The 16,900-nt window shown below is 39.2% G+C and overlaps 1 protein-coding gene across 2 annotated transcripts in view; it reads left to right on the plus strand.

Moving 5' to 3' along the window:
• The window catches only part of GRAMD4 (GRAM domain containing 4), a 102,274-nt gene that overhangs the window by 60,572 nt on the left and 24,802 nt on the right, over nucleotides 1-16,900 (plus strand). For both annotated transcript variants that reach the window (XM_088141639.1, XM_007441011.3), the window contains 4 exons: nucleotides 2,147-2,267; nucleotides 7,816-7,871; nucleotides 14,457-14,589; nucleotides 15,087-15,112. In XM_088141639.1, coding sequence (XP_087997765.1) covers nucleotides 2,147-2,267; nucleotides 7,816-7,871; nucleotides 14,457-14,589; nucleotides 15,087-15,112 — 336 coding nt within the window. The remainder of the gene's footprint in view (nucleotides 1-2,146; nucleotides 2,268-7,815; nucleotides 7,872-14,456; nucleotides 14,590-15,086; nucleotides 15,113-16,900) is intronic.

Consider the following 16,900-nt stretch of genomic DNA (forward strand, 5'->3'; position numbering starts at 1 on the left):
TCCATTCCATTCCATTCCATTCCATTCCATTCCATTCCAGTGTACACAGGTAGTCCTCAACTTACAACCATTCATTTAAGAACCATTCAAAGTTACGACAGCACTGAAAATAGTGGCTTACAACCAGTCCTCACACTTACAACCATCGCATCATCTCTGTGGTCACGTAATCAAAATTTGGGTGCTTGGAAATTGGGTGTATTTACGATGGTTGCAGTATCCTGGGTTCACGTGATTGCCATTTGCAACCTTCTCAGCCAGCTTCCAACAAGCAAAGTCAATGGGGGAAGCCAGATTCTCTTAACAACAGCATGATTCACTTAATGACCATGGGAAAAGGTCATAAAATTGGGCATGACTCACTTAACAACCACATCACTTAGCGACGGAAGTTCTGGTCCCAATTGTGGTTGTAAGTAGAGCGCTACCTGTGCTTAATAATGCTGGAACTTATCCTACAGATGTCCCCTTTATTGCTAGCACTATGTCAGTTTTTCTTGACCTGATATCAGCCATTGCTTAAAATGTGTTGGACATTTCTTATGAAATCAGAAGGTATCTATTGAATATAAGCTGTAATGATGTTACTAATCTGTGACGCTGAGATATACAAAGTTTTTCTTGTAATATTGCACGAGGCCTGGCTATCTGAGGGACCGTCTGTTCCCATAGTATCCACCCATCCTGTATGATCCAACAGAGGTGGCACACTCCGGGTCCCATTGATTAAACAATATTATTTGATGGGGTCCTCAAAGCGAGCCTTCTCTGTTGCGGCACCCATCCTGTGGAACAGTATTCATATAGCTATAGGGTCAGGTGGCCTTACAAATCTGATAAATACCAAAATATTACAGGATGATTACATATCATTTTCCCAGGTTTTAAGGTTGGCAACCCAGGTTAAAAAAACTATAGATGATGCCATTTGGCACAAACACAATTGCTACTTTGATATCTGCCTTGGGTCACTCTAACACATCCAGCCAGCAGTTAAAACCTGAATGTGGTGAATCGGCTTATTGATGTTATGTATAATGCCATCAGTGTAAACCAGGCCGTAGAGGTGTAAGAGCTATATTTCTAGCAGTGGGACTCCAAGTTTCCTGTTTCACTCTACTCCTAGACAGACCACAGTATTTTCTACCCACCGCTGTAAAATAAGAAGCAACTATTAATAATTGGTTATATAGTAGTGTCTCTGACCAGCGGCCTGATGTGTAGTTTCAGCAGCTGCCTCAGTCTCCATATGAATGGCAAGATGTTCCTACATCTCATCCAGTATTGACTACTGTGATTGGCAACAATCATCCAGAATATTAGGTAGATCTCCTTCTACTTCCTGCTACTTCTCCATTCATTCATTCATTCATTCATTCATTCATTCATTCATTCATTCATTCACTCATTCATTCACTCATTCATTCATTCATTCTTTTCTTTAAGAGTGCAGGGATGAATCCTTCTGGAAGCAAAACAAGTGAGTTAACCCTGAGCTATGGGTTTCTTTAAGGTGGTGAGAATCACCCAAGAAGTGGTCCTGCTGTTAAAATGACAACCTGGGTGTAGTTTTACCCACTTTGTAGCCTAAGGAGGCAGCCTGATGTACTGGAACTTGTTGCAGAAAATGGACAGATGATATAGATTATGTAGCAATGTGGTGCTTTGTCAAATGCATGCAAAGTGATGCTATCTGTGTGTCTAACAATATTTTGTCACTCTGTTCTGAAGTGGGGTAGAGGCCTAATAATAGAGTTGTGAAGTCCAGAGCTTTGTCCTTTTCTTGAGTACAGTGTGTGTGCGTTATGTTTTGTGATTCATTTTTAATTCAGTGACTCAAGTAAAGGATCACCCTATTCCTGTTAGTTTGGAGAGCAGTGTAGTCTTGGGATGGAGCAGACTGGGAAATATCATTCCCAAAGGAACTTAGGCGAGGACGTTGAAGATCCAAAGGTGTTCTGGTGAGGATTCCTGTTGTGTGGTTTATTTTGTTAAGATATATTACTAATTTTTTAAACTTTAACTACTCTGTGGAAGAATTGTAAGCTGCCTAGTATCTGATTGCTCAGAGTGGGACAAAAGCCTTCGTAAGTAAGTATATAATTAAAAAACAAAGCCTGAATTATTTTTCTTCCCTTTTGAACAGAGGAGGAGCTAAGAAAGCTGAGAGAAGAAACCAATGCTGAAACACTGAAACAAGAGTTAGAAAAAGAACGCTTGAGGAGAATAGAACTGGAACAAAAAGTCAGTGAAATTCTGAAAGCAAGGTAAGGGGGAATCTGTCTGCAAGGTACAGTATAATTTGAGTTTTAGAAGAGAAAAGTCTGTTCCTGAAGGCAAGACATGTAAATAAATCAATGAGTATGTGCTTATATCCACCCCCTTATTTTTGTAAGTTGTTTTATAAGATGTTCCATATTGAAAAGTGGAATATGAATGCAAGAAACTTGCCTTCCTTTTTTTCCCCCTTTTTTCCCCTCCTTCCCTCCCTCCCTTTTTTCTACCGTGGAAATATAGAAAAGAAATACTAAATAGTACAATGGCATGGATTTCAGCAGCTTTTTTATGAGGATGCATAAGGATTGCAATATTCTTAGAATAGCATCTGCTTCAGGAGGCATTTTGCCAAGGGAACAAATGTCTAAATGATTTGAAATGGTCTGATCAGCCATTTGTCTGGTGTAAATTACATTCTGTCACTACTTGTGGTTTACAAGCTGTGAGCTAGTTTTATCACATAACACAACTATAATTAATGCTAGCAGTGCCTTGTTGGCAAATTGGAGGCTATAGTTGTGTTTGTTATTTCCTATACAGCTTTTATTTTCGGTTTTTGGAGTATGGCTCATTCTCACTTTCTCTGTCCCTTATCCAGGAGAAGTGAAATATTTGTTACCACAATGGTGTACTGTTTTCTCTAGAAATTTCCTAGACAACCTACTTTTTGGTTATAAATGTCATTCTTTTGCATGTTCCGTTTTTCAGGAGCAGCTGTCTGCTCTGATTTTCCTTCTAGACTTCAGTTTCAATAAAGCACCACAAGAAATAAGCTAATAGGGCATGGTAAACATGCTTATTTTTAAATAACTCAGTAATTGTACATTCATTAACTTGGTATGTACTTTGCCTATGTTTGGGCTCTGTAATGCTGTTAATTATTCTTTGTGATTACAATGCTGCTTTTTATTCTGTTGCTTTAAATTAGCTTTTGTCTATTCCTTTATTTGAAGATGTTTTCCATCTTTTTGGTATATGTTTGTTTTCTGTGGTAGTTTCCTTTTTATATACTATATATGGAGAAAAGGAGAATTCATGTAGGAATTTCTACATGATGTTATTAGCTCTTCATCATTTTCATGCATACTCACTTTTTTCAATACTATTAAGCATACTTGGGTTGTGTACTCACAATTTTAATAAGATGGGACTATGGTGGAAGGTACAGTTGTCAAGTGAGGCAAAAAATAATGAGGCCATTTCCTCTTCTGGCCTATTTCTTAGCCTGGTAACATTGGTAGTATTACAAGGTGAAGGTGCTGCTAGTAAAGGCTAGATGTTGACAATTTTTGACCACATCTAAGAAGAACAAGTTGACCTGGCATACATAGCAGAGACCTTGCAGAGGAGGTGTACATTTCTGTTTGATATGTCCATCAGGATATTGTGCAACAGGAAACATGGCTTGAATTGTGGGGGTGGTGGAATGGCAATGATCCACAAGGTCAAAATTCCTGTCCAATAGTAAACCCCAGACAGATCTGATGTTCTATTAATATACTAGTTATCTTGGAACTTGATAGTATCTTTGTTTTGGCTGAAGGAGATGATGTTAAGAAGTTTTGGTCTTTTTTGTTATATGCAATCAAGTTGGTGTTGATTCTTAGTGACCACATAGATAGATTTTCTCCATGATGATATCCTCAACTTGATTTTTTAGGTCTTCCAACAGTGCACTCATTGCCCCTGTAACTGAGTCCATCCACCATGCTGCTGGTCGTTCTCTTCTTCTCTTTTGTTCCACCTTCCCCAGCGTTAAAGACTTCTCCAGAGAGCTAGGTCTTCACATAATGTGTCCGAAGTAGGATAATTTGAGCCTGGTAATTTGTGCCTGAGTGAGAACTCTGGGTTGTTTGATCTTTCGAGACTTAAATAAACATGCTGAGGATACTTGATCTAGAATAGCTTGGATTTCATAACATCTATAATAAATCTAGTCCTTTCTTAAAGAATATTAAACTCCACTCATGCAACAGGACGTATTTTAGAATAGTCTTCCCTAATCAGATGTGTGCTGGCTGGGTTTGATGGAAGATGTAGTCCATCACTTCTGGACTGTCTCTTATCATAAGTGTGAACCAAAGAAACCTAACAAAAGTCTTTTGAAATTAGGTTGATGACTCCATGAAAGAAAGCTAAGATTTATTCATCTGGCTTGATTAATGGAAGTGAATACTGCAAGATTATGTGCAACTCTGATCTGTACTCTTGATTTTAAAGGCACACACTTGCTAATGCTGAAATAGTGTTTTAATGATTCATTCCAAAAGAATAACCAGACACATGCTTTGAACATGTTTTCCCCTTACCATTGTTGTATGGATGTGGGGTACACATGGATTCCCTCTCTCTTCCTAGACAATCTACTGGCTACATTCAGTAAGAAAGAGAATGGGGATCAATGTTGCTAGCACTTTCCTAGCCCAGCCATTGGAGAACAGAAGATGGTTTTACTTGCTTTCAATGCAATACAAATACAAAATACTTTAATGACCAAGAATAAAATATATACAAGGAATTTGTCTTTGGTGATGAACAGCAAGATCAACAGTGTGTTTGGATAACAACAGAAAATTAATAAACAGTAACAATAACACTGCCCAGTAAAATTACTTTTCCAAAAGAAGAAGCCACTGTCCAATACATATCAAATCATATAGTATTTAACAGACAAATGGCACAAGGGAAAAAACTATTCCGATGTCTAGATGTTTTAACATATGGAGCTCTATAGTGCCGTCCTGAAGGAAGAAGTTGGAACAGATTATATCCAGGATGAGAAGAGTCTGCAGATAGCCTCTCTGCCCTCCTTTTGACCCTTACAGTATATAGTTCTTCTATAGAAGGCAGGCGGGTTGCAATTATCCTTTCTGCAGACTTAACTATCCGTTGGAGTCTGAGTCTGTCCTGTTTGGTTGCAGAATCAAACCAGACAGTTATAGAGGAGCAGATAACAGACTCAATGATTCCCCTGTAAAACTGTACCAAGAGCTTCTGGGATAATTTAAACTTCCTAAGTTGCCACAGGAAAAACATCCTTTGCTGTGCCTTTTTAATAATGGCTGTAATGTTAAACGTCCATTTCAGGTCTTGGGAAAGTATAGAACCCAGGAACTTGAAGGACTCTACCTCTGATACTAGGCTGTTGAGTATGGTAAGGGGAGGAGTATTAGAAGGAGTCTTTCTAAAGTCCACAATCATCTCCACGGTTTTAAATGTATTCAATATACATTTTAGCCCTGGTAACTCAAAATTTGCCTTTAGGACTGTTTAAATGCTGAAGTACTTTTGGAACTGTTAACCATATTAAAGTGTATTCATGGATATGGATATACCCATAGCTATAAACCCTGGGTAGGCAATCTGGTGCCCTAAAATGTTTTGGATGTTTGCTTCTGTTAACTCCAGCCATTATAGCCAGAGGCAGGTTTTGTGAGTACATTCCAAAACATTTGGAATAGACTAGGCTTCCTCTTAGTATAAATTGAGCATTGCTTTTGGGGGGGGGGGGCAATAGTAGAGAGTAAGTATCTTAAGAAGCCTAAAGTCTGAATATATGGTGTTTAAAATAGCTATCCTATATTTTGCTTTTTTGTTTACAGGATTACTGATTGCTTTACTTATCTTTTGTCAGGAATTTTGGATCGCAAAGGGCGTTTCCAAAGCATTTCTATTAAAGCAAATTGCTATGCAGTGTCCTGAGAGCCTCCTTCAAACTCTGTGAAGCACTTTGAAGGTGCTCAGGAACATCATGGGCTAGATTTCCTGTTTAATGTTTGCACTGCAGATGCTAGCTGTAGAAATAAAGAAGTTTGCTAATTCTTTGGCACTCAGTCTTGGGTATTTCTGTGGGGTAGAGGTGGATTCAAGAATGTAAACCTATACTTTCCTGCTGTGTAAAATTACATGGCATGAGCCATTCACGGCCAGTGCTAATTTCATGCTATTCTAATTGCAGTGTGTCAAAATGCAAATTAACCTGAGCTGGCACTGCCACCAGTAACTTTATAGAAATGGCATTTTGTCAGTTAGAAAAAAAAAAAAAAGATGTTAACACAGATATAGTGTTGTTCTATAAGAGTTGTCTTGTATAGAATTTGGGGTGACATTTGATGCCTACTGTATACGTTTTTGGCCGTGCTCTTAAGTTAATAGATTTTCAGTTAATAGATTTTATTCCAGTAGTAGATCCCAGGTTATATCATTAACTGATGGTGCAGTCAAGTAACTTTCTTGAGTGCATCCCTGATTGAAACCTCCACTTCTGTGCATGGTTTCAGAGAAGATGGTATCTCATTATAGACATGCTACCATTATTCAAATGTTTATTTGAAGAGGGTGGGGTGATTACTTTTTGTATATTACATCTTCCCAGGCCAAATGTGCAAAGAATAACAACTGTACCATAACTTGGAGGAGTGGAACACTGAAGGCTTGCTTGCTTATTTATTTATTTGTTTGTTTGTTTGTTTACTCATTCATTCATTCATTCATTCATTCATTCATTCATTCAATTTGTATAGCTGCCCATCTTGCCATAGTTACACTGGGTGGCAACAAGATATGCAAAACATACAAAAAGGTAACACAAACCAACCAATGTACAAAATTTATACTGATCACCCAATCTAATAAACTAAAAACATCCCACAGGGTCCAACTACCTCCCAACCCACCTGCCTGAGAACATCTCCAAGTCTTTAAAGTTGTTGTTTTTTTTGGGAAAGCCAGTGGGTTCAGGGCCAATTTAATCTCAGGGGGTATGGTGCTCCAAAGCACAGGTGCTGGAACGGAAGAGGCCCACTTTTTGTGTTCAGCAAGATGATATCCTTTAATTGATGGGATCTGCAGCATGGGTCTCCTTGCCAGACCTAATGGGAGGGGTGGAATCAGTTGGGGAGAGGTGGTCTGTAAATAAGCCAGCACCATGCCAAGAAGGGCTTTATGTGTGGCAGCCAGCACTTTGACTTGCACCCAGGAGTATATTGGGAGCCAGCACAACTCACAGAGCAGTGGTATAACATGAGCGCATCAAGATGTGCTGCTCCTAACTCCCTGCAGTGCTGCATTCTGGACCAGCTGTAGCTTCCAGATGTTCTTCAAGCGCACCCCTATGTAGGGTATATTGCAATAATCTATTCGGAGGTGAGCAAAGCATGAGTGACCGTGAACCTGGGGCCTTAGATGCAACTGTGCATTTTTGTTTTTCACAAGATAAAGAATTAAATTCCACTCCAATACTTTTGATAGGTCATAAATCTAGAGATTGTTCAAAAGAGGCATTCACAATAGAGCATGTTAGCATGAATGAAGCAGCTCAAATGGTAAAACAGCCATGGCTTTTGAAGGCTCACAGGGCGGCTTTGAAGGTTGTCCCCAACTTGGCTGTCCAAAGCAGATGTTTTGGTCTATCTTTCTTGTGGAGATTCTAAAAAAAGTGATAAATCCTCCCTCTGTTCCTTTGAAATATCAACATTTTGTTTTGTTTTGTTCAGTGAATGTATTCTAAATTGTACTTGTTTTCTTAATTTGTTTTAGAACAGACGAATCACCTCCATCTACTCAACAGCCCCCCAAAGCACAGAATGGAACAGGTATGTCTGGCTCCTTACTAAAACTCTTAGTGATTACAGATGGCTTTACTCCAATTAAAGGAGTGTAGAAGAACAACGAGATCAAGAATGCCCCATCCTACTAGTAGAGTTTTATAGGTGAAATATCTAGCAGAATGTGGAGTTCTCCGTTTTAACACATTCTGTTATGTAGAAATTGCAGTCTCTTTCTATGTTAGTAAGCAAAGTCAATAAAAATAAAAATCAGCTTTTTAAAAAATCTAAATTTCATTCTTTTGAAATTTCATTTTTTTTTAAAAGGATAAAGAGAAATTTAGCTAATCCATTTGGTCAGCTCAGCATATAGAACAGAAAATATGGTGGCTAAATGCTGGTCAGATTAGCCACTGTGTTTTCTGTCTGTCTTTACGCCTGTCTGTCAGTCCTGAGCATTTGGGGTGGGATGAGAGAGATGTTCTTTGTGGGGGAAGAAAGAATTATTTCAAGCGGAACATGGGAAAGAGAAAAATATAAAATTTTCTAGTGTAAATGTTTGTGCGTTCCCAGATACAACATATGAAATCTCCTTGGTGATACTCATTGAAAAATATGCTCCAGAAGCTGTCCACAGATCCTGATCAGATGTTTGAGGATGATGGGATTTGGGTTCTGTCTGGAAATTATCAGGTTGAGGAATCTTTTAAAGGCCTTCCCTCTGCTGTTAAAAAAAGAAGAAAAAGCAGAGAAAATGCACAGAGTGATTTGTCTAAATCAAGCTTTACCAAAATCTACTTTGCGGGTAGGGCCTGTTCCCCAAGAATTGTACAAATTTTTCTTCGCTGAAATTTACCATGTCTGTCATGGGAAAGGATGTTACATTTTCTGATGAAAGGAACTTTAAATGTGCTATATGTGTTATACAGGAATAAATGCTGAGCTGTGCCAAAGTCTAGAATGTGGCCAATCTGGACATTTGGGGATTACATCATGGAGGAGATGGTGTTCTTTGTTGGCTCAAAATAAATGGATTACAAAAATAAAACCAAAATAAATAGTTTATAGTGGTTTAGACCTAACAAGATTTCTTTGTAAAATAGATGAATAGAGGTACCTTTTCAGAAGCACTTAAATCTATAATTGGTTGCGTTGTGGATTAGTGAATGCAATATTGCTTGAAACAAAGGACTTGAAATAATATTTATGGGAGGCCTCATTCATGCATATGAGCTACACTGCAAAGCTGTTTGGAGTTAATATATTTTATTAATTTTTCCCTCATGACATCTGGCTCCCTATATGAGCCACAGTTGGAACTGCTGTGATTTCTGCCTTATGACCTTTTATGTGAACTTCTCTCTCTTTAGATCTACCCATTTTTGTTTTACCTACTTTTTCAAAGCTTTGCACTCTCTAGAACTTGCTTTCTCAGAAAACATTGACAATGGAAGGATTCTCATTGCTTCTGGGGCAAAGATTTCTTTCTTGTCTGTTGTCCTTACTAAAATCAAGGTTGAAACTATACAAAATATAAGTTTGAAATACTTATTTGGTGATTTGGGAGGTGGGGGTGTCTCAGAAATGTTCTGCCAGCTCTTATTTTACCCTGCCCTTTTCCGTGTTGATGGGCATAATTGCAGATAAAGCACTGGGCAATTCCCACCATTCTTATTTTCCAAGGGTTGTTTCTGGAGTCTATGTAGACTCCAGGGATATGCTTGGAAATTTTTAGAGGCAGATGTTTTGTTTTGCATCCTACCAGCCTCCTGCTTAATTTTGTTTTTGTTTTTTGTTTATATTAAAGAATGCTTGGACTCCAGAGTCCATGTGGATTCTGGAGACCTTCTTGGAAATAAACATGTGAGTTGAGCCTGGTGCTTTGTTTTGCAAATGCCAGCTTCCTCCTGGCCTCCTACTATGTTTTTACAAGATGTTGAATCAACAGCTGGTAGTTATAGCATAGGCTTGTTGCATCAAGAATGTAAAAAGGAGTGTACTTCTAAACCTGAATGCTAGTCCTAAATCAATGCCCGTTTGAGTTCGAATATGAGAGGCTAGTACAAAATACAGCTTGGTGGCATGATGTCAGAACTGAATTCTATATCAATGTACAGAGCAGGATAAGAACATAAGAATATGAGAATAGCCATGCTAGATCAGGCCAAGACCTGTCTTAGTTCAGCATTTTGTTTCTCACAGTGGCCAACCAGATGTCTCTGGAGTGCTTGCAAGCAGGAGGTGGAGACATAGCCCTCTCCTGCCATTGCTCCCCTGCAGCTGGTATTTGGAGGCATGCTGCCCTGAACTTGGAGGTAACCTTGTGTCTCAAGACTAACAGCTCTTGATAGACCTGCATCAATGAATTCCTCCAATTGCCCTTTAAAGCCATTGAAGTTAGTGGTCACCCCAAATGTAATTTTGTACAGTGCTTTCGTTTGTCTGAATCTCCTTCCAATCAGCTTCATTAGAAAAACCCTGGTCCTAGTGTTTTGAGAAGGAGATAAACCTTCTCCTGATCATTTTTTCCATTCACACATAATTTCATACTCCTCAAGCATGTCCCCCTTCAGTCACCTTTGGGGTCTCAGGCATTCTACACTTACCTCATAGAGAAGTTTTTTTTTCTTCTTCTGCATTTTTGCCAGCTTGATTAGATCCTTGATCAGACATGGTGAGCAGACCTGTACGCAGTATGCCAGATGTTATAGAGAACCACAGAGATGACCTTGAAGAAACTGTGTGACGGCAATTAGAAAAACACAATTTAAGCCCAGGACAGGACAGGACAGGACAGGACAGGAACATTAGAAAGAAATGTAAACTGTCTCCACCTTAACTCTCGTTGGTATAAGAGGATGGGAGGGAAAATGCTGTCAGGCTTTCAAGATTCTATTACTGTAGTAAACAAGAGTTCTGGTCATTTTTAATGGGATCTCTTTCCTGACCTGGTCTGGATCAAACAACTATACCATACAATATGGTATGGATGTACCATAGATTTTATTTAGACATTTTTATTTTCAGTCCCTTTCCTAAAGATCCTTAGCATTGATTTTGCCTTTTTTATAGCTGCTATGTAGTGAGTCTACATCTTTATTGAATTGTCCACTATTATCTCAATATATTTTTAGAATCCATGCTGATTTTCCTTAAGCAAGGTTTACTCTTCTGTATGTTTAACTGTTTTTTAAAGTGATCTTTTCACCAATTTCTCTGGAATAGAAGCCAAGCTGATTAGCCTACAATTTCTCAGATGCCCCTGGATCCTTTCTTAAAAATTGGTGTTACGTTGATAACCTTCCAGTTCTCTGCCAGTGAGCCTAATTGGAGGAACAAGTTACATATTTATGGGGGAAGGCCACCTAGTTTTCAATTTCTTTGAAGACTCTGAGGTAGATGCCATTAGGACCCAGTGATTTGTTACTGTGTGATCTTTGAGGGTCCCTTAAGATATTTTGTCTTGTTATCTCGGTTTTATTCTGATTCATTCCCACCAAAAGTCAATACAGGCTCAGGTATCTGTCCTATATCCTCTGTAATATAGGACAGATGAGAAGAATTCACTCAGTTTTTCTGCAGTCTCCCTTTCATCCTTGAACTCTTTGGTCATCTGCTTCCCTGCCTATTTTCTGCTTCAAATATATTTTAAAAAAATCTTATTGTTTCCTTCAGTGGTTTTTTATTCTTGCCATAAGTTCCTCAAATTCTTTGTTTTGTTTTGTTTCTCCATTTCTTATCACTTTACACTTCTGCCAATTTATGTTCTTCTTTTTATTCTCATTTGGTCAGGCTTTTTTCATTGTTTGAAAGAAACCTTCTTAACTTGTCGACCTTCATGTACACTATAAGAAAGCTGTGCTGGGCTCTTTCCATACTGTTGACCCTTTCTTACATTATAGAATATGTTCTAGCCAAGCATCAATCATTGTGATTCTTAAATAACCTCCTGGCACTCTGAAGAGATTTGGCTGTGTTGACTTTTGGTTTCTTTTTCACTAGTTTCCTCATTTTTCTGAATTTTCCCTTTTTGTAATCATATGTAACCATTTTGGATCCTATGGTGGTTTCCTATTTATGTATGCACTAACAGAAGTAACATTACTGGAACTGTTTCCTACAACACTTAAGTCTTGCTCCAGATCATGATTACCATTGAGCATTAAATCTAGGGTTGCCTCTCCTTTGGCTGGCTCCAAGACAGCTGTATTGAGACACAAGAATTTAGGAGATCCAGGAGTGGGTTTTTTTGACCTGGCCTGTACTTAGTCTATGTAATGGAAATTAAATTCCTCCATTATTACTTATTTGTATACCTCTCTGATTTCTTTCATTGCAAAGATACAGTGGGGCAAAAAAGTATTTAGTCAGCCACCAATTGTGCAAGTTCTCCCACTTAAAAAGATGAGAGAGGCCTGTAATTTTCATCATAGGTATACCTCAACTATGAGAGACAAAATGGGAAAAAAAAATCCAGAAAATCACATTGTCTGATTTTTAAAGAATTTATTTGCAAATCATGGTGGAAAATAAGTATTTGGTCAATATCAAAAGTTCATCTCAGTACTTTGTTATATATCCTTTGTTGGCAATGACAGAGGTCAAACGTTTTCTGTAAGTCTTCACAAGGTTTTCACACACTGTGCTGGTATTTTGGCCCATTCCTCCATGCAGATCTCCTCTAGAGCAGTGATGTTTTGGGGCTGTCGCTGGGCAACACGGACTTTCAACTTCCTCCAAAGGTTTTCCATGGGGTTGAGATCTGGAGACTGGCTAGGCCACTCCAGGACCTTGAAATGCTTCTTACGAAGCCACTCCTTCGTTGCCCGGGCGGTGTGTTTGGGATCATTGTCACGCTGAAAGACCCAGCCACGTTTCATCTTCAATGCCCTTGCTGATGGAAGGAGGTGTTCACTCAAAATCTCACGATACATGGCCCCATTCATTCTTTCCTTTACACGGATCAGTCGTCCTGGTCCCTTTGCAGGAAAACAGCCCCAAAGCATGATGTTTCCAACCCCATGCTTCACAGTAGGTATGGTGTTCTTTGGATGCAACTCAGCATTCTCTCTCCTCCAAACACAACGAGTTGAGTTTAGACCAAAACGTTCTACTTTGGTTTCATCTGACTATATGACATTCTCCCAATCCTCTTCTGGATCATCCAAATGCTCTCTAGCAAACTTCAGACGGGCCCAGACATGTACTGGCTTAAGCAGGGGGACACGTCTGGCACTGCAGGATTTGAGTCCCTGGCGACGTAGTGTGTTACTGATGGTAGTGTGTTACTTTGGTCCCAGCTCTCTGCAGGTCATTCACTAGGTCCCCCCGTGTGGTTCTGGGATTTTTGCTCACCGTTCTTGTGATCATTTTGACCCCACAGGGTGAGATCTTGCATGGAGCCCCAGATCGAGGGAGATTATCAGTGGTCTTGTATGTCTTCCATTTTCTAATTATTGCTCCCACAGTTGATGTCTTCACACCAAGCTGCTTGCCTATTGCAGATTCAGTCTTCCCAGCCTGGTGCAGGTCTACAATTTTGTTTCTGGTGTCCTTTGACAGCTCTTTGGTCTTGGCCATAGTGGAGTTTGGAGTGTGACTGTTTGAGGTTGTGGACAGGTGTCTTTTATACTGATAACAAGGTCAAACAGGTGCCATTACTACAGGTAACGAGTGGAGGACAGAGGAGCCTCTTAAAGAAGTAGTTACAGGTCTGTGAGAGCCAGACATCTTGCTTGTTTGTAGGTGCCCAAATTCTTATTTTCCACCATGATTTGCAAATAAATTCTTTAAAAATCAGACAATGTGATTTCCTGGATTTTTCCCCCCATTTTGTCTCTCGTAGTTGAGGTATACCTATGATGAAAATTACAGGCCTCTCTCATCTTTTTAAGTGGGAGAACTTGCACAATTGGTGGCTGACTAAATACTTTTTTGCCCCACTGTATCCTGAAAGATACTTTCTAAAATTGTGAAAAATTGCACAAGTGTCCTACAAGATATCTTTCAGGAGGCTTCTGCAATTTTCCAGAATTTTACAGTTACTTTTCTAAGAAAAAAGCAACCTACTGACCTTTTAATATGGGAAGTGTAAATGGAGCAATATTAAAGAATGTGTCACGTAACCCACTGCTCCTTGTTTACATAATGCATTTCCTAAGACATTGTTGAGTTTAGAAGAAAGGCCATTTGCTCCAGTGTTTGAGGTCATAGAAGGATCACGTTGAAATAAACTGGCAAAATTCCAGGATGCAGGATTGCAGCGCATCTTCCTATCAGTTGTTGGTCTGCAGGGTAAGCTGCAGCTCTTCCTCATTTCAGAATAGGCTAAACTGAGCATAGTTCATCTCCACTTAAGACTCAGTGATTCCAGATGGTTAGCGAAAAGATTGTTAGTAGCAATGCATTCAGACATGGATGAAACTCATTCCAGTATGAGATGTTATGGTGAGCCCTTTTGCCAATGGACAAGTTTAGTTCCCTGAATGTTGTAGGGCAATAGATTCTGTTAATACCAATTATCCTGCTATCTAAGGATTTCTGGTTGTGCTTTAGCGTAATTGCTTCTCTCAGTAGTTTTGAACTAACTGTTTTGGAAGTTGCTTAAAAATGTAATGTGTTTTTGATAATTAGATAAACGCAGCCACATGGTGTGTTCAAGAGTTCAGAAGTGGATTTATGATAAATTTGGGGAATATATTGAAGACTTCAGATTTCAACCAGAAGAAAACACAGTGGAAACCGAAGAGCCGCTCAGTGCTAGACGGTAAATTATATTGGAAGACCCACTTTCTTATTATAAAAAGCAATAAACAAAAATCCCTGGGATCAATATACATAGGTAACAGTCAGGATAGTGTTAATAGAGGCTTATCAAAGACTTCGTAATTCTATCATAATTTGATATTGGCCTACATTCTATATTTTACATCTTGTAGTTCTTAATTGTTATTTTAAATTTGATTTATATGGAAATGCAATTTTAAATCTACTACTTTTGTCAAATGTATTTCTCTGTTTCTTTCGCAATTATGCGTGTGTGTGTGTTTGTATTTCTGTAATCAACAACAGTATGTATTACTGTTCCATATTTTTATTTGACTCCTGTCTTGGAAAGATTTTCTATCTTACCTTTAAAGACAGCTCTAAAATGAATGTATAAATGCATATCATTTAAGAATCAAGTCTGCATTAGATGTACTACAGTAAACAGAAACATTCATCTTCAAAAGGCTTCTCTAAATGTTTATTCTTTACTTGCAGACTAACAGAAAATATGAGAAGATTGAGTAAGTATCTAACACATATTTATTCTAATGCGCTTAGAGTTTATGTACAGTCAGGTCCAGAAATATTGGGACATCGACACAATTCTAACATCTTTGGCTCTATACACCACCACAATGGATTTGGAATGAAACAAACACAATGTGCGTTAACTGCAGACTGTCAGCTTTAATTTGAGGGTATGTACATCCAACTCAGGTGAACGGTGTAGGAATTACAACAGTTTGCATATGTGCCTCCCACTTGTTAAGGGACCAAAAGTAATGGGACAGAATAATAATCATACATCAAACTTTCCCTTTTTAATACTTGGTTGCAAATCCGTTGCAGTCAATCACAGCCTGAAACCTGGAATGCATAGACATCACCAGACGCTGGGTTTCATCCCTGGTGATGCTCTGCCAGGCCTCTACTGCAACTGTCTTCAGTTCCTGCTTGTTCTTGGGGCATTTTCCCTTCAGTTTTGTCTTCAGCAAGTGAAATGCATGCTCAATGGGATTCAGGTCAGGTGATTGACTTGGCCATTGCATAACATTCCACTTCTGTCCCTTCAAAAACTCTTTGGTTGCTTTTGCAGTATGTTTTGGGTCATTGTCCATCTGTACTGTGAAGCGCCGTCCAATGAGTTCTGCAGCATTTGGCTGAATGTGAGCAGATAATATTGCCCGAAACACTGCAGAATTCATCCTGCTGCTTTTGTCAGCAGTCACATCATCAATAAATACAAGAGAACCAGTTCCATTGGCAGCCATACATGCCCACGCCATGACACTACCACCACCATGCTTCACTGATGAGGTGGTATGCTTAGGATCATGAGTAGTTCCTTTCCTTCTCCATACTCTTCTCTTCCCATCACTCTGGTACAAGTTGATCTTGGTCTCATCTGTCCATAGGATGTTGTTCCAGAACTGTGAAGGCTTTTTTAGATGTTGTTTGGCAAACTCTAATCTGGCCTTCCTGTTTTTGAGGTTCACCAATGATTTACATCTTGTGGTGAACCCTCTGTATTCACTCTGGTGAAGTCTTCTTTTGATTGTTGACTTTGACACACATACACCTACCTCCTGGAGAGTGTTCTTGATCTGGCCAACTGTTGTGAAGGGTGTTTTCTTCACCAGGGAACGAATTCTTCGGTCATCCACCACAGTTATTTTCCGTTGTCTCCCGGGTCTTTTGGTGTTGCTGAGCTCACCGGTGCGTTCCTTCTTTTTGAGAATGTTCCAAACAGTTGTTTTGGCCACGCCTAATGTTCTTGCTATCTCTCTGATGGGTTTGTTTTGTTTCTTCAGCCTAATGATGGCTTGCTTCACTGATAGTGACAGCTCTTTGGATCTCATCTTGGGAGTTGACAGCAACAGATTCCAAATGCAAATAGCACACTTGAAATGAACTCTGGGCCTTTTATCTGCACATTGTAATTGGGGTACTGAGGGGATATCACACGCCTGGCCATGGAACAGCTGAGAAGCCAATTGTCCCATTACTTTTGGTCCCTTAACAAGTGGGAAGCACATATGCAAACTGTTGTAATTCCTACACTGTTCACCTGAGTTGGATGTACATACCCTCAAATTAAAGCTGTCAGTCTGCAGTTAAGGCACATTGTGTTTGTTTCATTCCAAATCCATTGTGGTGGTGTATAGAGCCAAGGATGTTAGAATTGTGTCGATGTCCCAATATTTCTGGACCTGACTGTAGTTCATATATCTGTAACGGGCTGACATATCATATGCAAATAGGCATGAGTGACTTTTCAGTAGACCTTGTTCACTCTGAGCATGAAAGGA

Source organism: Python bivittatus, unplaced genomic scaffold (genome assembly GCF_059951505.1).
Source record: "Python bivittatus isolate LINGU-HERP-01145 unplaced genomic scaffold, Pbiv_v1 ctg000330_np1212, whole genome shotgun sequence".
Lineage (NCBI taxonomy): Eukaryota > Metazoa > Chordata > Lepidosauria > Squamata > Pythonidae > Python > Python bivittatus.